Consider the following 23,740-nt stretch of genomic DNA (forward strand, 5'->3'; position numbering starts at 1 on the left):
AATTATTTTATAGGAATCTGCCAGCTGTTTTCGCAGTTAAAAGTAGGAGCTTTTTTCGATTAAACAAATTGAAGTTTCAATTTGTGTAGGGTTTTTGGTTTTATTCAGAAGCCGAATAGAATCTCTTGTTCGGCCTTTGGTAACTATTGCGGCTGAAGGAATCAATCAATATTTTATAATGCAGTCTTAGGGCTATCCTTTAAATTAATAAAAACTATGGCGCAGAAAAATTCTTATGATTTTCATTATTTGATTCCTTGCACCGTTTGGGCCACCCACCAGGATTTGAATTTATTGCCTTTAGGCCTCAGCAATCAAAAGTATTATAAACGGGCGTGGGGAAAACATTATTGATGCAAAAACTAATTCTTCAGAGTGGTAATGGCGTCGGCAGGTGGTGGTGGTGTTGTGGCAGATGGCAAGATTAGTAGGCAGTATGAGTACCTAGTCACTGAGCTTGAATCATCCGATTCCTCTATCGCATCCACAATTCGTGAAGTGTTCGAGAGTGAAAAACCTGAAGATCACAGGTATAACATGAAACAGTTTGGCAGTTTGACTGGAGCTAAATTTTATGACTGATTGATAAGTCGGTTTGTTTTCCTGAAGGAATAATTAATTTTCTCGTTAACGGAGGCAATCACATCGGGGGCTGAATACTGGATATTTCTCCCGTGAAAAAAAAAAAGTTTCCAGAAGTCCGCGTGAACTTATGCGCATTCCTGCAATGAAATTGATTTCAGAGCCTAATAAATAGGACTAGGTATTTGAATAAAAATTTATATATAGTCGTGGAATGTATGATATATAGATCACCATGCCTCAACTGGGTAGCGAGACTGCAGGCTCTTGCTCAATTTATTCATGGATTAAGTTGTCTTAAATTTGATCTGATACATTGATACTGATTACGAGAACTAAGTACTATTCACTGCTGTTAGGGTAGAATATTTTCGGGTATTGGACGTTATTTCCAAGCTCTTGTTGGCTTTCATGATCTCTAATGCTGTCCTTGCCTCTGATTGGTCGAAAATAGAAAAAAAACCTAAGAGGAAAAACCTAATATTATTTCTAACGCATTGAGATGCCGCGAATATTGGTGAAATATATGGCGTTTATCTTATCTTACGTCTGTATTTTGTTTTACGATAGTGCTTTCCTGGAAACCCTCTCGAGACGGCTGATTTTTCACAACTCTAAAATAGTGAAGATGTGCAGCAACAACTACGCTCTCTTCAGTGGATCAGTGTCCCAATTGGTAAATTTGTGTCCTGATGTGGGGAGACTACAAGGCAGACTCAACAGCATATCAGAAGAAACGGCACAAGCCATAAAAGGTCAGGAATAATAAGATGTCACTGGTTTCTTTAACTGTCTTTTGAATTACTAGAGGGGGCAGCGCGTTGATAGCGCAATTTTGATGTTTTTGCTGAGAGAATGCCGTTGCTAACAAGTTTGCTTAATATGCTACCCTATTATCTACAGCATTTTCAGTTGGCACTACCCTCCAAAATTCTTGCTACCTTGAACAATTTTTACCTTTAATATATAACGACTAAATTCCCATTTGAAATATCACGATCGCACACCGACGAATGAATTTTTGTTGTTTTCAGTTGTGGAAAAGAATCAAAATGCGTTTCGCAAGTCAGTTAGCTCCTGCCAAAACATAATGAAAACAAGATCTGCAATCGAGAAATGCCTACCTGTACTTCGAATGCATTCAAACCTCAAAAAACTCCTCAAGAACCCGAACTTACATTACCATGCATTGAAAATGTTGGAAGAGCTGTCGACGGAAGTTTTACCCCAGATCGAAGAGTTTAGTTTTTCATCGAAGTTGAAAAGTGACTTAACAAAGTGTAGAAATACTATCAAAGCCGAAGTTAACCGGTCGTTCAAGTCGTATCTGGAATCGGCATGGGCAAATGCTAAGAGAATCGGTTGCAATGCAATGAAGATAGTCGTTCACACGACGGAACAGTATAGACATCAAACAGCAGTGAGTGCTTCAAAAATCTACCAAACTTATACAAGGCTGTGTGTCCTTAAGCTTATGAATACACTCAATGGCATGTTCTGTTCATGATTACAGTTTTTCGCAAGGAATTACTGTAAACTTTTAACTTAATTTATGTAAACGGTCCGTAAACTTTTAACCCCCAACACTTTCTCTTTTTATTTAGGTCAAATTTATTGAGCTTATATTCATAATCGCTGTAAAAGTTATATTAACTTCAATTTTTCATGACTTTCGATTCCAAACCTTTTGCTTCACTATCATACATGAGTGTCACCGTGTCACGCTGAACTTTCATCATAAATGCGGGTCTAACCACACCTTTGTAAGATATTTTTCACGGTCATACAATCTTATACAAGAACACACAGCACAATAAACTCTTGAAAAGCAGTTTCGTTCGAGGGCAATTAAACATGCTGACATTAATCACATCAGCATTTTTGGTGTTAATTGTTTGGTTTATTATGATTTCTCTTTGACAGTTGATCATCGTTTGTATTGTTTTTGCAGAAGTATGACTTTCATGCTTTGAAAACCGCGTCGTAGATGAATTTCAGCTTGCCAATGAGCAATGTCAGTTAAGGGTAGGAATAAATACTAGGGTGGTTGATTTTTTTTCGTGTGAACTGTTCAAATTATACATATGTACTATGTGTTCCTGGTGCTTTGTTGCTGATAGATAACTGAAATTGTTCGGTATTTTCGTAGCTGTTACCGTGAGTCTGCCGTATCAATTTCGTTGCCGTATCAATTTTGTTTGCAAAGTGAGCATTGTTATCAATGTCGATCCTGTTTTTGGTTATTTCACGTACTGACTACCGTACTTCAAAATTGCTCTCGAACGAAATTCAAAGTTATGGCAAAAGGGCATTCCTTTATGTTGTAGCGTCTCACTAAAAATCGTTTTTAGCTAAATCTGATGCCATTCCATGGTGTTGGCACTGTAGAGATTTCTGAAACTGGTACTCGATTTAACGATAAAATAAGGTTGATATAGCTCGTTATAAGAAAATAGACAATAGTGGTTACTTAGGGGAAAACTTTCTCTGAGTAGGCATAAATTATTAGACGTGACTGATAGTTGAGAACAACTCAAATTCTCGACTTTTATTGATAGCCGCACAGCGATAGCTGGGGCTTTTATTGGCCTTCTATTGGTTTTTTTACAATTCAAGGAATTTGTATTTGAGCGCTGTCTTAAAGATCTGTTCACAAATTTTCATGATTTTTGAAGTTACATTGGAGTAGTGATTTTGGTCACGCTGAAACAGGAAGCGGAGTGAAAAAGCGAGTGGTTTTGTGGTGCAAAATGTTTTCACTCATAGTACGTTCTAGATCTAGTTTTTGCTCAGTCGTTGAAAATTTTTTTTTTATTTTTTTATATTTCGCCGTCAAGATTCTTGTTACAACCATATGACGTCACAACCTCTTCAAATCTGCTTTCTGTTCATTCGCTCATGCAATTTCAACTGAAGTGCGTGCGTGACGTCATTTATCTCTCTTAGTGGAGCGATTTTTTTTGTTCATTCGCGTGATTAAGTTTTTGGTCACACGTGACTTACCTCACTCTCAAAAATGACTTCCTCACTTTGAAATTGACTTTTCTTTACTTTAATTCAAAGAGATAAGGTCAAATGAGTGTGTGCCATTCTAACTGAAGTTTATCGGAGAGCAGCTATTAGAAGCAGCAATTATTTATACAGATTCTTAGTCAAAATATAGCATCTCATCCTTTAATCAAAAAAGTAATTTTTTTGGTCGGTCTTTTTTTACTGCTTTTTTGAGACTGTAGATCTACGAAGCTACTGTGACTATTTTCTAGCAATCTGCCAGCTATAGTTTTATGTAGTGTGCTGATATTCAGAAAACTCATAAAAAGCGTTGCAATATCATTCTGACGATAATTTTTAAATCACGCAATTGTTGAATGTTTAATTTAAGTCTAATGGTCGCTTTCAAGTGGCCTGTTTGAGCAGTGATGCTTTTTCTTTCAGACGACGCGCGTTGCAACCAGAAGCCCCTCCAAATCAGAGACGCTCTCTGCCCTCTCACACAGCAAGTACTCGTGGGAATCCATTGACGAGTCCCTGCGAAACGTGGAGGACGTCATCAATTTCAAGGATCTTTTCAAGTGCCAGTTGATCTTCAATACCCTTGAGAAAGACAGCGAGGCATTCAGGCAAGGAGCTTAATTCTGTCGTTTTTTAATAGCCGCCCTCATCTTCTCAGCCGGCTATTATAGCGCTCCTATTTTTTTACAATTCAAAGAATTTGAATTGTATTGGTGCGCTGTGTTTTTTGAAGATGCTTCAAGTGCTTATAGCGATGCGGCCGCTGGGATGGCCTTAGTTTAAGGTTAAAAGGTCATTTTTAGGAGTTTTGGGCTCAAAATGGTGCAATTTTTTATGTTTTTTTTGTGATTTTTTGTTTTGACTAGTCTTAGGTTGAAGTTTTTAAAAGTTTATGAAGGCCTTTTGCGAGACAAAATTGCTTGTTATGACCATTTTATGAGCTATAAGTTTTGGTAATACAAACACAAATACGCAAAATTATACTAATTTTTGCAATTTTTTTCAGGTTTTTTTGAAAATTTTTGTCATTTTTTCGAGTTTTTTTAGAGGTGTCAAGAAACCTCCTCTAGGGTATGATAAGGGGTTTGATGATAGATTACTGCATAGTTTCTAGTGGTAATGGAATGGTTTTCAACTTTTTGGCATCATGAATTTAAGAATTTTTTGACAAAAATTGCAATTTTTTTCATATTTTTTGACATTTATTGTCATTATTCAAGTTGTTTGAGTCCCAGGGGCCAGAAAACCTCATCAGTGGTTGGATAATAAGTCGCTGAAAAATTTTTAGGAGCCATGGAAAAGATTTCAAGTTTTCAATATCACAAATTTTAGCAATTTTTGGTTTTCAGGTTTTTGAAAACGTTTCGTTATTTTTTCAGTTTTTCCAGCTTCAGGGACCAGGCAATCTCCTCTGAGGTTTGCTAATAGGTCACTGCGTTGTTTCTAGTAATAATGGATTTTTTTGAAAAAAAACATTTTATGTTTCGAATTTTAGCATTTTTTGATAAAGTTTGAAATTTTTTTCAAGTTTTTTTCAAAACTATTGTATTTTATTTGTTTTTTTCTTGCCTCAGTAGCCAGGTGACCTCATCCAGGGTTTGATAGTATGTTATTAAATAGTTGCTAGGGGGCAATTGAATGGCATTTGGCATTTTAATAGAACGAAGTTCTATTTTTTGAAGTTTGAAATTTTTTCTAAAAATTATTGCCTATCGATCTGAGCCAATGAGTTTTTTAAAGCTTGGAATTGGGTTACTGAATAGCCTCTAGAGACACAGAAATGATTCTGAAGATATTTATATCACGATTGTCAGCAACGTTTCCTTATAATTTGCAATTGATTTTTCAAATTTTTTGTTCATTATCGAGTTAATCGATCTTCAAGGGCCAATGAGTATTTTTCAGTTCTTGCAGTATAATACTGGACAGATTTCAGAAACAAAAATTGATTTTAAACATATTTTTGAAATAGTTTTTTTAAAGGGTAAAAATTTTGGCTTTGGTTTAAAAGCTTCGAGTTTTAGCGGTGAGTATATTTTTGATTAGTTTTGTTTCTTTTAGTCTCTCAATTTTTTGATGATTTTGTCTGTGTTCTGGCTGGCATTGTTCAATTGATCTGCTGGTCAGGTAGAGTACGTCTGAGTTTTTCATTCAATTCTTTGAATTGTAGTTCAGGACTTGTCCTGCTATGTTTTTTTACTTCGTTGAACTTTTTTTTCGCTTTGCCCATTTTGCCTCTTTTCCGACATTTTGCGTGAAATCTTTTTGACTTCTCTAGGCTAGTGTAACTCTTCTGTCATTCTGCTCAAAGTTTTTTTAAACAGCAGCTGCCCAGCAAAGCAATTCAAAATGAAGAGAGTCAGTATAAAAAAATCAGAGTCAGAAATAGAAATGGGATAAACCCATAAAGCCCATTTTTAGATACCCGGTACTTGAAGTTTGTTCTCATAAGTTTTAGTTACTATCTATAATGCTTATTGGCATTGATACTAGACCCTGTAGCCTCTCACTGAGAGACAGGAGTATGTTCAATTACGAAATGACATCAAAATACATCGCACTTAAAAATGTTTTTATACAAAAATCAATTTTTATTGATATTTTTTTTTCTTTCAATCCCAATAGAGTTATGGGAATCAACGGCGGCTATTTTCCCGCAATCTGCCGGGTATGTTAGAATTATTTACTCTGAATAGGTGAATCATTGCTTTACCTTTTTATTATGGTTCTATTTCCTTTGAGGTGAATAATCAGAACTAAGTGCTCAAGGTGTTTTGTTTAGTTATTTTGATAGTCAGGATCAACGCCTGGGTTGGCATTTATTCAACGGTGTCAGTTTTTATTAACCAAGTGACGTATAAAATTCCAAATGAATGAGACTTGATACACCTTGAAGAAATGCAAGATCTTGTTTAAAAAATGAAATGTAGATTCCATCTAATGTTTTGATATATCGCACATCTCGGTAAATTTTTTGTGAAAAGACTTAGTTTCAAATTTTTAGCAAGTTTGTAATTACTAAGGTTTTCTCATGAATCATGTCAAGATGTTATCGAGATGTATCAATGTGTCCTTTGGAATCTAGTTACTGTCGGGCAATAATTGACTTATTCTGTTTTAGCCAATGGTACGAAACACACAGACGTGATCAATTGACCCAATTGCTGCTGACTGGATTTGGAAAGGATTGCAGAAGAGAGAAGGTGTCTGAATTCTTCGAACAAGTCATTGGTTTCTTTATTATCGAGTCATACGTCGTAGATTCCAACAAAAGAATTGTCAACTGGAACACTATTTGTGCGACTTCACCGTCTAATGTCGGTACGTTAATCAGAATTGTAGCGCTGCTTGACTTTTGTAGGTTTAATGGCCGGAGAATTGCTGCTGCCGCTTGAGCCCAGTCGTCAGATTTGGGGTCTTTTTTGAAAACTCTAGATAGTTAGAATTTCTGCGGAGCGCTGTCGTAGAAGTATTGAAAATTTTAAAACCGTTCTCAGCTTTATTTAAACACTGTAATAAGTCGTAACTCGAAGAAAGTGGGTGTCATTATTATGGCCCCTATTCCTGATTTACTTCCTGCTTTCCTCTTTTGTTTTTAAGTGCTCTTTCACTGAAAAAAAACGGATTTAAGAGCAGACTCTCACGTTCTTCACGTATCAATTTCACCCAGGAAGATCGGTAAAATGCAGAAGTAACTCGGTGTAGAAATTTAACTTGCGTTTTTGTCTTTAATATTTTTTCTGATGTTTTTTGCGCGACTTGCCGACGTAGTAGTCTAACTTCTTGCTATGGCCTTGGACGTTCTTGCAGCAGCAATGCGTCCGTTGCTGTTCAGTTGATTTTCAGAGATTTGCTTGAATTATTCTGTGCTTTAGAGGCTGCTGCTTGCTGATCTATTGCGAGCGGTGTTAGTTTTGAGAGACAGTCCTTTTAGTCGCGATTGTTCAGGAGTAATCATAGCCTGTGCAATGTACCAAAGAATTTGACCCGTAATGAAAACTAGTGACGAGTGTTAGAGAATGATAGTTGATTATAGCTGCGAAGCTGTAAGCTGAGCGTAGCTATATTGCGGTGCTCTTGGTTTTTACGACTCGAAGAGGAGTATTGGTTTTCTTAAGGTTTTTAATAGCCGCACAGCGATAGCTGGGGATATTATTGGCCTTCTCTTGGTTTTTTTACAATTCGAAGAATTTGAATTGTATTGGGGCGCTGTCTTTTTTAAGATCTGTTCACACATTTTCATGATTTTTGAAGTCAAATTGGAGTAGTGATTTTGGTCACGTCGAAACAGGAAGTGGAGCGAAAAAGCGAGTGGTTTTGCGGCATGAATTTTTTTCGCTCTAATTTTAAAGTAGAGTGAGAAAACGGTGTTTGAACAAAAATTCGGTTTCTCGGTAGTGATTTTTTGTTCAAATGCGGCAATTTCACTCTGATTTTTACTGTTTTTTCGATTTTTTGGATCGGATTTTTTTCTAAATGGTTTTCACAATCCATTCACAGCTCATTCTAGGCCTAGTTTTTTGTTTGAATTAAATTTTCATTTCTCGCTAGTGCTTTTTTGTTCACATGCGGCATTTTGACATTGATTTTCTGTTTATTTCTTTTTTTTGTTGTTTTTTTAAAATGGTTTTCTCAATTCACTCATAGTCCATTCTAGGTCTAGTTTTTCTGTTTAGTCAATATAAATTCTTTGAATTGTACGTCAGGACTTGTCATGCTATGTTTTTTTATTTCGTCGTCATGATTTTTGTTACGACCATATGACGTCACAGCCACTTTTTGTTCATTCGTTCTTGCAATTTAAACTGAATTGCATGTGTGCGTCATTTTTCGCTCTTAGTGGAGCGAGTTTTTTGTTCATGCGCGTGAGTAAATTTTTGGTCACACTTGACTTACCTCACTCTCAAAAATGACTTCCTCAATTTGAAATTGACTTTTATTTATTTTAATTCAAAGAGATGGAGTCAAATGGGTGTGTGTCACTCTAAATGAAGGTTATTTGAGATCAGCTAATAGAGGCAGCAATAACGTATACAGATTTTTAATCAAAATATAACCGATCAGCCTTCAATGAAAAGACGAATTTTTTTGGTCTGTCTTTTTTACTGTTTTTTTAGACTGCCGAGCTACGAATCTATTGCGGCTATTTTCTGGCAATCTGCCAGCTATGTTTTTTTTTACCTGAAGTACTATTCGTTCAGACGATGTTTTGACCTAAAAGCGAAAGTGAGTAAAATTGCTGTGTGAACTATTTTTCTGAGCGAGAGAAGTTTTTTGATCACGCGCTGCATTGAGTGAATGACCTTTCGACTTTAAAAAGTAGATTTTGACTGAGTGGCACATATAGATAACCGTTTTTAGCCAATTTTTTTGCCTAAGTGGCCCAGTTTTTTGCTTGTAATTTGGTTTTTTGTAGAAATAGTTATATTTGAACCTATATTGAAAAGTAAACCTCGGAAGTTGATACTACATTGTTTTGCAGCGCCTGAAAATGCGTTTGAACTTCAAAATTGGCACATATCTCTGGATTTTTTAAATAAATTTTTTTTATTAATTTGTTCATTCAGCCGTCTCTTTGGTTGAAATCAGTTAATATGGCAACTACCCTTTGATAATTCATATACTCAACGCCTCTTTCTACCTCGATGTAACTTTGTTTTACGAAATGGTATATATGCTAATGCGATTTTGGTTTTTTTTAAAATTTTTCTCAGTTTTTTGTTTCTATTTTGGTCCTAATTACAAGAAAGTCTTTTTGAGCAACATGAGGGACTTCAATTTCGTTTCAATGATTATTCCATCATTTTTTGGAGCTAAGTTTTCGAAAAGTTTTTTCACAAATGCAATCTCAAAAATTTTTTGACCTTTTTTTGCAAAATGATTCTATGTTTCGCATGTTTGAATTCTGCTTTTTCTTTTTTCTGTTCTTTTCCGGAGAATGGCTCTTTGTCTTTGATGACTCGTTTTCTTTTCTATGTCTCGAATGCTGAACAATGAAATGTATTCGTTTTTCTTGATTTTTTTTAATTTGATTTTTAACTTTCAAAAATCCAGAATTAGTCTTTTTGTTACGGTGTTTCTTACATTGTGTCCATATTCTTCATATTGTAGTTTGTATCGTTCTATCTTTGTCCTGGCGCCTACATTTATATTCGTTATATTGATTTTTCCATGTGCTTAAAAATTGAATGATTTCAACTTTTTCTTAGATTTTCGTCATTTCTTTGGTTTGCAGTTCATTTCATTCAACATAAGGCAGTGTTGAGGGTTTGCTTTGAAAGCCTTTTCCAAATTTGCCCTTTATTTCCATTTTTTGCTAATTTCTCCCGGCCTTGGTATTGTTTTTAAACTATTTTTTGCCTTTGAATTTTATTCTGTTGCTTATGTCTTTTCTATGAGTAATTTAGTTTTTGATTTGGTATGAAAGTATGTCTAGAATAAATACAGCAAGGAAGAAGTGAGTGTTATTTTTGGCTGAATTGCAGTGATTAGAAATTTAATTGTAGTGGTTTTCTGATTCTTAAATTTGAGCGTTTTTTTTTCGAAAAATTTAACTGCTTTCGCGATTTTTTTGAGATTAGATTCATGATTTATTTGAGGGCAATTGATACTCCTGTCAGCTTTTTCAATCTATCAGTTTTTACCCTCTCATTTATTTCGGATTTTTTTAACCTTACCTTACTTTTCAATACGATAAGACTTAACTGCATTTTGTTTCTCTTGGTGTCAGTGGTTTAAATTTAACCAAGGTTTAGATCAGACCTGGGGAGGTAATGTCTTAATGGTTGAATACAAAAGGTAATGGCTTTAGCTGCAGTTACGGTTTTTTTTTGCGAAATTTCGACGCTTCGAGTCGCTTCCGGAATTCTTCCGGCTCTGTTTTTGTTTGTTTCGTCGTCTGACGCTCTTTTTTCGTTCTACATTTGTTCACACAGCAAAGCTGAAAAAGTCAAATTTTCTGAATTACTTCTTCCTCTCGCTAACGGCATTTGCGCGCATGACTTCATTTCTCACTCGCTTTAGCGAAAGTTTTTAGGTTATTTGCGTGATTAGATTTTGATCATACGTGACTTACCTCACTCAATAAAATGACTTTTGCACTTTAAAACAAGTTTCATTTGAATTTGTTTAAGGTCAAAGGAACTCCTATGTGCAGTAAAGGTCCCTAATAAGAGGCTTCTGTGGAATGAATTTTAACAAGCTTTATTAATTCATCGCTGAATGTTTTAGCCTAGTTTTTAGCGGCGTCGATTTATTTTCAATTTAGACCTGTATCTGTTTCTATCTATTATATGGCACGCAGGTCTATTTTTTCGCAGCTATTCCGGCAATCTGCCGGCTATGTTTATTATAGCTGCGAAGCTGTAAGCTGAGCGTAGCTATATTGCGGTGCTCTTGGTTTTTACGACTCGAAGAGGAGTATTGGTTTTCTTAAGGTTTTTAATAGCCGCACAGCGATAGCTGGGGATATTATTGGCCTTCTCTTGGTTTTTTTACAATTCAAAGAATTTGAATTGTATTGGGGCGCTGTCTTTTTTAAGATCTGTTCACACATTTTCATGATTTTTGAAGTCAAATTGGAGTAGTGATTTTGGTCACGTCGAAACAGGAAGTGGAGCGAAAAAGCGAGTGGTTTTGCGGCATGAATTTTTTTCGCTCTAATTTTAAAGTAGAGTGAGAAAACGGTGTTTGAACAAAAATTCGGTTTCTCGGTAGTGATTTTTTGTTCAAATGCGGCAATTTCACTCTGATTTTTACTGTTTTTTCGATTTTTTGGATCGGATTTTTTTTCTAAATAGTTTTCCCAATCCATTCACAGCTCATTCTAGGCCTAGTTTTTTGTTTGAATTAAATTTTCATTTCTCGCTAGTGCTTTTTTGTTCACATGCGGCATTTTGACATTGATTTTCTGTTTATTTCTTTTTTTGTTGTTTTTTTAAAATGGTTTTCTCAATTCACTCATAGTCCATTCTAGGTCTAGTTTTTCTGTTTAGTCAATATAAATTCTTTGAATTGTACGTCAGGACTTGTCATGCTATGTTTTTTTATTTCGTGGTCATGATTTTTGTTACGACCATATGACGTCACAGCCACTTTTTGTTCATTCGTTCATGCAATTTAAACTGAATTGCATGTGTGCGTCATTTTTCGCTCTTAGTGGAGCGAGTTTTTTGTTCATGCGCGAGAGTAAATTTTTGGTCACACTTGACGTACCTCACTCTCAAAAATGACTTCCTCAATTTGAAATTGACTTTTATTTATTTTAATTCAAAGAGATGAAGTCAAATGGGTGTGTGTCACTCTAAATGAAGGTTATTTGAGATCAGCTAATAGAGGCAGCAATAACGTATACAGATTTTTAATCAAAATATAACCGATCAGCCTTCAATGAAAAGACGAATTTTTTTGGTCTGTCTTTTTTACTGTTTTTTTTAGACTGCCGAGCTACGAATCTATTGCGGCTATTTTCTGGCAATCTGCCAGCTATGTTTTTTTTACCTGAAGTACTATTCGTTCAGACGATGTTTTGACCTAAAAGCGAAAGTGAGTAAAATTGCTGTGTGAACTATTTTTCTGAGCGAGAGAAGTTTTTTTTGTGAAATTTCGACGCTTCGAGTCGCTTCCGGAATTCTTCCGGCTCTGTTTTTGTTTGTTTCGTCGTCTGACGCTCTTTTTTCGTTCTACATTTGTTCACACAGCAAAGCTGAAAAAGTCAAATTTTCTGAATTACTTCTTCCTCTCGCTAACGGCATTTGCGCGCATGACTTCATTTCTCACTCGCTTTAGCGAAAGTTTTTAGGTTATTTGCGTGATTAGATTTTGATCATACGTGACTTACCTCACTCAATAAAATGACTTTTGCACTTTAAAACAAGTTTCATTTGAATTTGTTTAAGGTCAAAGGAACTCCTATGTGCAGTAAAGGTCCCTAATAGGAGGCTTCTGTGGAATGAATTTTAACAAGCTTTATTAATTCATCGCTGAATGTTTTAGCCTAGTTTTTAGCGGCGTCGATTTATTTTCAATTTAGACCTGTATCTGTTTCTATCTATTATATGGCACGCAGGTCTATTTTTTCGCAGCTATTCCGGCAATCTGCCGGCTATGTTTATTATAGCTGCGAAGCTGTAAGCTGAGCGTAGCTATATTGCGGTGCTCTTGGTTTTTTTTGTTTCGTCGTCTGACGCTTCATTTTCGTTTTACATTTGTTCTGGAACATTCTGTCTCGTCACTGCTTAAATGGTTTTTTCGCGCTTGATTTCACTCTTTCTGCGTGATCTAAATTGCTGTTATTCAGAAGTTGTCTGTTGCTAAAACAAAGTTGATTGTAAGAAAAAAGATTGTATGGTCCGACAGCCGAGTGGTTAAGGCGACTGGCTGTTAATCAGGAGATCGGCCGTTCGAGCCGCGGCAGTGAAAAAATTTTTTGCACCCAAAAACAACATTCTTTGAATTTAACTCGTAAGTTTTATAGGCGGCGGCGATAACTTCTGTCAACTCATTTCTGTATCTTTTTCCATCTGTATTGTACAGCACGCAAGTCTATTTCGCAGCTATTCCGGCAATCTGCCGGCTATGTTAATATATTGCGACCTCTATTGACAAATGTAAATTTTGTGATTGTCTCAGGTTCGCTTAAATGTACTTTTAATTTTGACTGTTTTAGCTAAAGTTAAAATTTGTAAGTTGATATCTTGTGGGGATTCGTTATTCACTATCATATTTATCCGCTATTTTGTTATCATTGTTCAGTTCGCTGACATATTTTCAATTGCATTCTTTGTTGCTGGATCCGTTCCTTAGTGCTATCTTAATTTTCATGCTTCACATTTTTAACCAGCAACTTCAGCAAACTGTTAGAAAGTGTCTTCTGGGGTTCTACTTTGCAGCATAATGAGTTATTGATGAAATAGAACTGGGCTGATAGGCAGAATGAAAACATTAGTAATGAGTGTTGGTAGTATTTTGGGCTAACTTTACAGACCGTACGAGATTCTTGTTTGCAATCCAATAACGGACTCCTAATAAAGTATTTTTTGGATGATGCATAGTTAACGAATTGATGGACAAGTCGTACTGCCATCTGTATTATCAGATACAAATATCACAAACAGAAACAATAGCGGTAAACGCTTGATTTTTGCGAAATATTTGAAATATATTGATGGAACGTCTTGTTTCGATTCTGTAATGATGTGAATTGATAATGATCTTTAGGTTGGTGGGATGAAACAGTAGCTTTCGTTGAAGCGCAACTAGTTGATGAACTGCCGGGAAAAATCCAAATAGTTGAAGACCTCAAATATCTGAAGGAAATTGTCTTACTGTTTTGTCACACGGCTGAAAACTTGTCATTACCATCACCGAAGTTGAAGCAATGTGCTTTTAACTTACGTCATGCATTTGTGAATAAGTTAAACGAAGCCTTTTTGCGACGATTTGTGACAATTTTGTGGAAAGAAGTTTACTCGCCGATTTTGCTGAATTCGAATACAAAACTGCGAGAAGTGAGGAAAATATTCCCGTTAGACTATATTGAAGCCGCAAGAGGGAAATGTGAGGTTGGAAAGACTTTGCCTTTTTCGGAAAGTGTGCCCAAAATTTATTTCACCCTGAAAGAGTTTGTGACGGAGCTGCTCAACTTCTGCGCTGGGTATCAGTTTAATACACAAGTAAGAAGCTCTTAAAATTAACTCCTAAATTATCGACTTAATAAATTAAGAATGAAGCACTCCTTTAAAATTCTGACCCTGGTAATTTTTGACCAACTATGGGTGGTTATTTTACTCCAGGTAATTGTAGTGTTTTCAAATTGTTGGTCTCAACTCCTGTTGGCTTATTCCTAAAACTATGAAGAAATTAAATTGTACCCATGAAAAATAGTTAACGCAAAGTAAACTGCTGAAAAAATAATTAGATTAGATTGGAAAAGGAACCATTACCAAAACAAAACTCTTTGTATTAAAATTATGGGGTCGCTTGGATTCTTAAGACGTTCGATAAAACCGGAACATTTTCTTTCATTTTTGAGTTATTTGTTATTTCAGGTCATTGAAGAATACGTAATAAAGTCGCTGGATAATCTCATTCATAATCAACTGGGAGAAACAGTTCTAACCCTAATGGCGTCTTTCGAAGAACGTGCTCAGAAACCAAAGTACCTGCCAGCTGACAAGTCTTTAAGTCGAGGCACTTTAAACTTCAGTGAACTCAGTCAGCTGTCACTGAATTGTGAATGTTTGAGCGAATCGATTCCCCATCTTGCGACATTCATCGCAATGAGTAAAACTAATCTGTCCGACCCTAGAAGCAATTCGAGTAAACTAGTTTTGTTGGCCAATATGGATCCATTGCAAGAACTACTCTCAATACAGACCAGTTCTTGTAAGCTGAATGCAGCCTCGACGTTGACTCAGTTAGCTTTTGATGTGCAATCTAGAATGCGAGATGATATGAAGGTTTGCATACTTTGTAAATTAAAAATGAGTTGAATTAATCAGGGACAGTAAAATAAACAAGGAGGCTCGATAATGTGCGATCGCACATAAGGTTCCGACCCCGCTCATCCAAATTTTTGGCATAATTGTCTACCAAATGAGGAACAGATAGAAAAACCCAAAAATTATTTTGGATTCCCAAAAAAACCCAAAAAAAACAAATAAAAAACCGAAGTATTTTTCAAAAAATAGTGTATGAATGAAAACATAGCCTCCGAAGCAATAACAATGCAGTAGATTGATGAGATGCCAATATTAAGAAAGCAACAACAACAAACATTTATTACATCAAAACTTTGTCCGTTTTAGAAAACAAAACTTAACGATTACCAATACTTCTATAGAAGGGCATTAAGACCTGTCCTTATTTAATTTTTATGCGGCTAAAAACAAAAAAAGACAACAAGCAAAAATTCAATGAAAATTTGACAGAAAACGTTGTCGAAGCCGTAAAGCCATATTTTGGCCTTCAAAATATGTTCGATTTTGCACCAAACACCAAACGTTGTCGAAGCCGTAAAGCCATATTTTGGCCTTCAAAATATGTTCGATTTTGCATCAAACACCAATAGTGAAGTATGTGGCTCTTCATTGATGAGACTAGGTAACAAGTAGACAAAAAAGAAAAAAAAGGCAAAAGTAAATAATACTTTTTGATTTTTTCTCGAATCAAAATTTTTTCCAAAGTCATGTTAAGAAATTAATTACAAAATGAAATAATGAAATGAAATAGTTTCGTTTGTTCTTCCAAAAGAAGCCCTTAAGACCTGCAATTATCCAGAATATGTCTTGCGTCTACATAAAGAACGTCAAATATGACAAAAATCAAATTAATTTTCTTTTTTGTGAAAAACCTGTGTCGAAGCCAGTAAGGTTATAACGAATTCTCTAAAATTATTAGATTTTGTGACACCAAATCTTTTTGACACTTTCCCTTAACACCAAAAAGGGGAGTCATATTTGACCTGTAACTAACGAGACTAGGTAACAAAAAGACAAGAAAAAGAACAGAATTGAGAAGTTAAAAAGTTTTTTTTTATTTTGGAAAACAATTGTTTTCAAAGTCTTGAAAGCCATCAGCTATCTACTAATATCAGAATATCGGCTCATCTATTCTTCCAAGAAAAACCAATGAAACCTGTCATTATGCAGGAAATTTCTTACGACTAAAACGACAAAGTTTAAACGACAGACAAAATTAAAAAGTTCAATCAAATTCTTCAAGAAGTGTCGAAGCCGTTAAAACGATAATCAATATCTTTCAGGATTTTAAATTGCTCAATTTGATATGGTATAGTAACAAAACTAGAAAACGTGAAAACTGGCAAATATCTAAAAATTAAAAAAAAAATCAAATCTAGTAGTATCAAAGCCAGAAAACAATAACTTAAGGCTTATTACAGCATTAGATATTGAATTTTAAATCATTAAAAAGAAAAAGTTTTCTGTCTTTGCTAACACTAAGTTACAAGTTGACCAAATTAGGAAAAAATAGAGGAAATGTACATTAAGTCATTATTTATTTAAAAATCAGTTATTTTAAAGTCAAAACGACCATAAGCTTTCAATTTAAAAAACTAAATGCATTAGCTTTGAGCTGCTTAGCAAGCCAATTGGCCCTATCTCTCCTGAGCTTTGATTTGATATGTTCTGTTCTTCAAATAATATATAAAAGATCATTTTTGTTAAAAAAAGACCGACTGATTACAATCCGAATTCTTTTTAATCGTAACAGTCCAAGATTGGTCCAAAACTAGCCCTGCTAGTGCATATTGTCCAATAGGAACACTTTATTTTTCGGATGTTATAGATATAGATATTTTGTTAGTTAAAAACTCAAAAATAATTTCTGCGTTTTTGATAATCAACGAGTAAAATTAATATATAGAAGATTATTTTTTTTAAAAAAAGACCGACTGATTACAATCCGAATTATTTTTAATCGTAACAGTCCAAGATTGGTCCAAAACTAGCCCTGCTAGTGCATATTGTCCAATAGGAACACTTAATTTTTCGGATGTTATAGATATAGATATTTTGTTAGTTAAAAACTCAAAAATAAATTCTTCGTTTTTGGTAATCAACGAGTAAAGTTAGCGAAAAACCTCAAAGATTAATTACAGAGCACTCTCAGCAGAAGTTGAAGTAGTAATGGCCCCCTTTCGAGTCTACAAAGATTGTATTAGTGGGGATGTACTTCCTGCAAAGTTAATCAAAGTGAACTAAAGGAGCTTATTTCGTGCTGTTTTTGATGAAAAAGGCTGAATTTTGAAATTTTTAGCCCAAATTTTTGACAAAAAATTAAATCAAAGTAATCAACAATTCTTTTCTTGTCTGGACAAATTAAATCAACAACACTATTCTTAAAAAGTAACAAATTTTTGCAAAATTGACGAAAATTTAGGCAAAACTTCAGGAAATTGTGAATAAAAACAACGGAATTCGCTCTAATTTTCTCAGAAGTTTAAACCGCGATAACTCCTTGTAAAAACCAAATAAAAAATCTTTTCAATTCCATATTCTACGCTGGACGAGCTTTCTAATGATACCAGTCTCAACTCTCTACGGTGAATATATCGTTTGGCCAAAATTGTCTGAACAAAAAAATCATTTGAGTATATAGTTCCTCCCCCTCAAGAGGGGTCGGAACAAAAATTGAGTGTATCAAAGTAGTTTGAAAGTATTTCCGGGAGGGATTACCAGAAAGAAATACATCTCATAGAGTGGTAACCCAGAAAGAGATTTGACATATGCATGTATGATGAGTCTTTTTTGCTCATTTGCATTAATTAAAGCTGTGCCAGCTCTATGGAGAGAATCCCAAGCCATGCTATATCAAGCATGGTTTATTTTCTATAGACTCTCAATTGAACTTGTCCTTAAATTCATTTAGTCAGCATTCATTTAGTCCGCCAACATTTTCAAAGCGAACAGTTGCCGACCACGTGACTTTTAGCTATCATTTTTTGCTGAGATATACTATTTACATGACCACTCTGTTTTAGTTCAAAATAGATGCAATAATGGAACTTGTTGACTACAATTGGACGACTGACCATGTAGCATCAGATCCGAGTGTATACGCCACAGAGGTTACCTCGTACCTCAAAAATGTTCGACTGGCGAATAAGAAAACCCAGAGCAATGTCCTTGCTGTCACCACATACATGGAAGCATGCAAACATATCGCCAAGCGGCTGAAAGCCGAATTGGTCGAGCCATATGAAATTAGTTTAACAGGACTGAAGAATTTTGATTGGGACTTGGAACACTTTCAGAATTTTACTGCGCAGCTTGAGTTCCCGGCTAGCGATGCAGAGACACTACGGATTGTTTTTAATGACTTGAGACAGCTGGTGGGACTAATCGTGAATCAAGATTTTGTCAAGTTTGTGGACTTGGCTGCCGATCCTGGTGAGTATTTAGATTTCATTACAATGTCCAGAAAAAGTTTCTGAATAATTCTTACAAAATGTTAGCTTTACAAATCATTCTTTTTTGAGACTTGCCTTGTGTTTCCTACATTGAACGAAAAATTTATCATATTGGTGAAAGGTACAGTTCTTTATGGGCAAACAATAACGCACTTGCCAATTTTGTTAATGGGTATAGCGATCAATTTGCCGCTGTTTGTTGTCAACTTTGTTAAAAGAGTGTGCATGATAGAAAAAACTATGGCTCTTTAGTTGTAAACAGCACAGAAATGAAACAGCTTCATACAAATGCTTTTTCGAATTTTTCAATTTTTTAATTTTAATTTTTCATTTTGTGTAGTTTTTAATAGCCGCCGACAGCCTCTCAACGTCTTATTCAGATGCTCTCCTTTTTACAATCCAAAGCATTTGGATTGCAATGGTGTGCTGTCTTTTTCTGTATTGGTGTGCTATGAAGATATGTCCACATTTTTGGCCTTTTCACCTTAATCAGAAGTCAAATTAGGGTGGTGATTTTTGTCATGCTGAACCAGTAAAGGGAGCAAATAATCGAGTAGTTCCTAGGCGTCATTTCCAAACTCGCTTTAAAGTGTAGTGAAATTACTGTTTGAACCAATTTTCAGTTTTTCAGAGGGAATTTTGAAGTGCGTCAATTTGACTGTTTTCAGTGATTGTTGCGTGATATTAAAATGACAATGTGTTATAATTGCGCATATTTGTAATTGCTTGAATTCGTCGATGGGCCGCTATAGGTTTTTATAACTTCGACACTTTTTCTTCATAAAATATTCGTGAATATTTGAATTTTGCCCCTTTTTTAATTATTACTCATGTCCTATCACCTTGTATTATTAATCACAGTTCTTGTTCCTTGCTAATAAGCTAGTAAATGAAACAATTTACTGATGTGAGTTATGACTTTTTTTCAAAATGTTTTGAGTTTTCCTTGTATTTATTATAGCTGCGAAGCTGTAAGCTGAGCGTAGCTATATTGCGGTGCTCTTGGTTTTTTTTTTTGTTTCGTCGTCTGACGCTTTATTTTCGTTTTACATTTGTTCTAGAACATTCTGTCTCGTCACTGCTTAAATGGCTTTTTCGCGCTTGATTTCACGCTTTCTGCGTGACCTAAATTGCGGTTATTCAGAAACAGAATCTGTTCCTAAAACAAAGTTGATTGTAAGAAAACAGATTGTATGGTCCGACAGCCGAGTGGTTAAGGCGACTGGCTGTTAATCCGGAGATCGCCGGTTCGAGACGCGACAGGGAAACTTTTTTTGCACCCAAAAACAACCTCCTTTGAAATAAACTTGTAAGTTTTATAGGCGGCGGCGATAACTATTATCAACTCACTTCTGTATCTTTTTCCATCAGTATTTTACGGCGCGCAAGTCTATTTCGCAGCTATTCCGGCAATCTGCCGGCTATGTTTGAGCTTTGTTGTCTTATCATTTAATCGCTTTAGGGAAATTTCTGATAGATTCCTAAAAATGTCTAGTTTTCCTTTTCATCGGTTTCTTTCATTTCAAATTTGTTGATTGCTCTGACTTTGACACTAATTGTTTTCAAGAACTATTGTTGATTTTCTTTTGCGAATTTTTATTGTCACTGTTGTCTTATATCTTAGTTTCATAAATGAAAGACCTCATCAGTTGCTAAGTATGCATAAATAAATTGAGCTAAACTATAGAGGTAATCTAATGCTTTCTATGAATTTTACTCTGTTAGTTTTCAAAAGTGACGAGTTTTTGGGTTTCGAATGTATTTACTTATTGCTGTCTAATCCGTTTTTCTCTATATTAGCAGGTCTCATTGTCGGCTGATAAAGATTTTCTAAATTTTAAAAAAAGTCTCTGTACGTAGCTAATGCTTTCGGCGACTTAATGTTAATGATCAAAACGTAGAATCCAGTTCTTTGGTGTTTTTGTTGGCTTATCATTTAGTTTGATTTATGACAGGTGTCATTGGTTGCTATTGAAAAAAAGGTACATCTAATTAAATGCATGAGTTCAGAGGAATCATTTTTTTTCTATTGACGTTTTTGAAAATTGAAACTTGGGTTTTTAGTCTTGCTTTTCCTTTTGTTTTTGTGGTCTCGTCGCTGACTCAAAAAATTACCTTTCTCAGTGGCCTTTCAGTGCAACGTGATTTTGGTCATTTTATTTCCTCTTAAGTAACCGGCTAATTTTTGACTGAGACACCATTTGTTTTCGATTTGTGTTACGTGAATGCGTGTGAATTTTCTAATTTCCAATTTCCTTAGTTTTGCCTCAATTTTGAGTTCTCTGCCATTAATTCCCGGTAACTTGTTGTGTTATGTACGCATTCAAAGAATGCTGTGGCGTCGTAAAATTGCAATTATTATTTTGTTTAGTAAAATTTAAATTTATTAAATATGTTAAAATTTTTTTGTTCCTCAAAACAATGTTTAATTTTGCGCATATAGTTCATGAGTTTTTTTGACTGATTTAGTTTTATATTGCTGCAAAATTGATAATTGCCAGGTTACCAATTAATTAATTTCTTTGGATTGTAATTCAGGAGTTGTCTGTTTTTATTTCGCTTTACCTTTTCATCACGTCTTTCTTTTTACTTAAGTCACGATTTTCACGCTTGACTCGTGACTTACCTCACTCACTGTTTCAACTGAATAGTATTTATTTTTTCTAGCATTCAATTACGCAATTTAGTGAATACGGTCAATTTCAAAAGAGCAAGTTCAAAGAAACGGGATAAACCTAAAGCTGATTGATGAAATGCATACCCAAAGCTGGCATGTTACATCGAATGTTCTGTTATAATTTTTTTCGGGTTGGGCGCAGTCTAAAATCATGCTTCAGAGCCAGCTTCTGGTCTCTGAACTCAAAGGCTATATACAAAGCTTCTTTTTTCTGCGACTATTCGATTTCATTAATGGCAATTTAACTAATTTTTAGTTGTATTTTATGAAATTTTTTAAGTAGTTTCTTTTCTTCAGTTTAAAGGGCCGATAAAACCTCTCTAAAATTTGATGAATGATTGGGCCACAATAATGGTTTTAAGACTCACACCAAGAACTTGTATCAAGTTTTTATTAAATTTTCTGATTTTTTAAACTCCTATATGGTAAACACGGTCTTCGTTAGCTAGCTGATTAGATGTTTTTAGTGTTAGGCAGGAAGTTGATTTTGATGAAATTGATGTAAAGGCTAATATAAATTACCAATTTTATAAATTTGTTTTAGCTGTAAGACGTCAGTACAACCGTGTGAGAAGAGAAGAGTTGCTAATGATGCTCGAGAAGATATTTGTTCACGAAGACAGTCGTAAGAGGACTGTTACTGTATTTAGTCGCAGCTCAGATAGAGATATGAGGCGCAGCCTGGAAAATGCGATCAAAGATCTTAGGTCCCAAATCTATCCATAAAATGGATCTTGAGCATTTATTTCCCTCTCTATTAAAGTTGTTGATATTTACCTTGTTTCCACAAGTATTTTGTTTATAAGCAAGTTGCAATCGGAGTACAGCGAACTTGTAATTGTCGGCTCAAAAACTGTTTTGAGGCCAAATTTGAATATAAACTTCAGTAGTATGATTTTTGATTACTACAAAACGGCCGAACAAGTTGAGTGTAAGGACATAGGTATATGTAGGGAGGCGCTTTTTGTTAAACTAGTTTGGTGCTCATTCCTTGATATTCATCTATTTTTGTAATATTTATTTGTAGATGTTGAAATTTATCTTCTTATAACCTGCGTTTTTATTGTTTACACATTCATCGGGCGTTTTCTGAGTTATCGTTGGGCATCTTTGCTCTATTTTCTGAGGACATGTAATTTATAGCGTTCTCGTATCAAAACAAATCAAGATATAACTTAGATAAAGTTGAAAATAGAGTTTTATAAATTAATCCAAGTCAATTTTCTCCATGCCATTTAGGTTAATAAATGTTAAAAGAAAGTACTGAGAATTTAAGTCAATCTGAGTATAAACAATATGGTACTGAGAATTGAAGTAAAAAAAACTGTCCAAATCATCTTTGATAGTTGTTATATGATATATTCTTCTACGCGTCATCAGCGTATATGGGGAAATCTATTTGGTGGCGGCCTTAAAATGGGGTTATAATCTGATGGTTTAATAGCTTTCAAAATACTTTTTGTAGCAACCCTAAAATATTTTGGATGGCTAGAAACTTTACTGCCGTGGTTTTTAGTCATTTTTGGCCAATTGATATCTTTTCTGGAGTGAAAAAGAAAAGCATTGAAGCGCTATTGAAAAACTGAACCGGTATTTGAAGAGATACTTTCAAAATTTTAATAGACTCAACATCTATCATTGAGGCGCTCTCCTGTTTAACAACTCAAATAATTTGAATTTTATTGGGGCCCTGTCTTTTTTACGACTTGAAGATTTATCGTGATCCTTTTTTTAAATCGATCCACTTGTTATGAAACGGGTTGTAAAAGACTCTTGAATAAAACTGGAACAAGGAGAAGAGTGGTTTTTGCTCATGCCATTTTTTCGAAAGAGAGCGTGAAAAGATGTGACCAATTTTGTGCTTCGCGAGCAAAATTTTTCCGATCTAGTGCAGCTTTTTAAAGCTGTTTTTCTTTTTATTTCTAAATAGGTCCAAGTAGGTTGTCTAATATATACTAACAAGTATTTCTAGATTTGGGAACAGTTTTAACGATTTTAAGCATATAGGAGATATATAGATGCAAGTATGAGCACGTTTTGATTTTTTCACGTCTTAGACGCGTTTAGTATTTTTTTTGTTCAAGTTTTTGCAATCTATTGGAAGTTCTCGCTAAAATTCGAATTTTCTGTAGCTATGGCGATTTGTTGAGGTGCTCGCGATCCTTTTTGGCTATATTTTTCAAGTAACATGGATTAAATTGAATCAATTTTTGGAGTTTTTGTCTATTTTTTTCGTTTTACTATTTTTTTTCAGTTTTGCTCTTTTCGGAATAATTTTTTGCTTGCTATTGTGTATTTTGATAATTGATTTGAGTTGGTTTAAGAGGAGACGCTTGAATGATAGAAAGGAAACTTCAATGGAGCGTCTTCGAACGTTTTTTTCTTGCTCTTTTAAAATCTTATGGTGTGTTATTTGTTGGAGATGTAATCAGTGTGTAGTGTTTTGGTGCGCAAAATTGACTGCATCATGTCTGTTGGCTTTAAAATTTTGCAGTCGAATTTTGTGAAGTTTTTTTAAGATACTGTTTGAAAGATTT

General features: G+C 34.8%; 1 protein-coding gene across 1 annotated transcript; it reads left to right on the top strand.

Annotated features, from left to right (window-relative positions):
* The first annotated feature begins 350 nt into the window (after positions 1-350).
* LOC142345670 (exocyst complex component 6B-like) lies at positions 351-22,258 on the top strand. The gene is made up of 9 exons (XM_075397885.1): positions 351-530; positions 1,153-1,337; positions 1,617-2,002; positions 4,018-4,202; positions 6,716-6,915; positions 13,813-14,267; positions 14,643-15,053; positions 18,098-18,506; positions 21,748-22,258. The coding sequence occupies exons 1-9, from the start codon at positions 382-384 to the stop codon at positions 21,927-21,929; spliced, it is 2,562 nt and encodes an 853-aa protein (XP_075254000.1). The 5' UTR covers positions 351-381; the 3' UTR covers positions 21,930-22,258.
* Positions 22,259-23,740: the final 1,482 nt, after the last annotated feature.

This window comes from Convolutriloba macropyga, chromosome 9 (assembly GCF_964194025.1).
Source record: "Convolutriloba macropyga chromosome 9, txConMacr16.3, whole genome shotgun sequence".
Taxonomy (NCBI): domain Eukaryota; kingdom Metazoa; phylum Xenacoelomorpha; order Acoela; family Convolutidae; genus Convolutriloba; species Convolutriloba macropyga.

Coding starts and splice junctions, on each gene's coding strand:
- LOC142345670 (XM_075397885.1), top strand. CDS start 382: ATGGCGTCGGCAGGTGGTGGTGGTGTTGTGGCAGATGGCAAGATTAGT. Junction 2,003..4,017: donor AGTATAGACATCAAACAGCA/GTGAGTGCTTCA, acceptor TTTTTCTTTCAG/ACGACGCGCGTTGCAACCAG. Junction 14,268..14,642: donor GGTATCAGTTTAATACACAA/GTAAGAAGCTCT, acceptor TTGTTATTTCAG/GTCATTGAAGAATACGTAAT.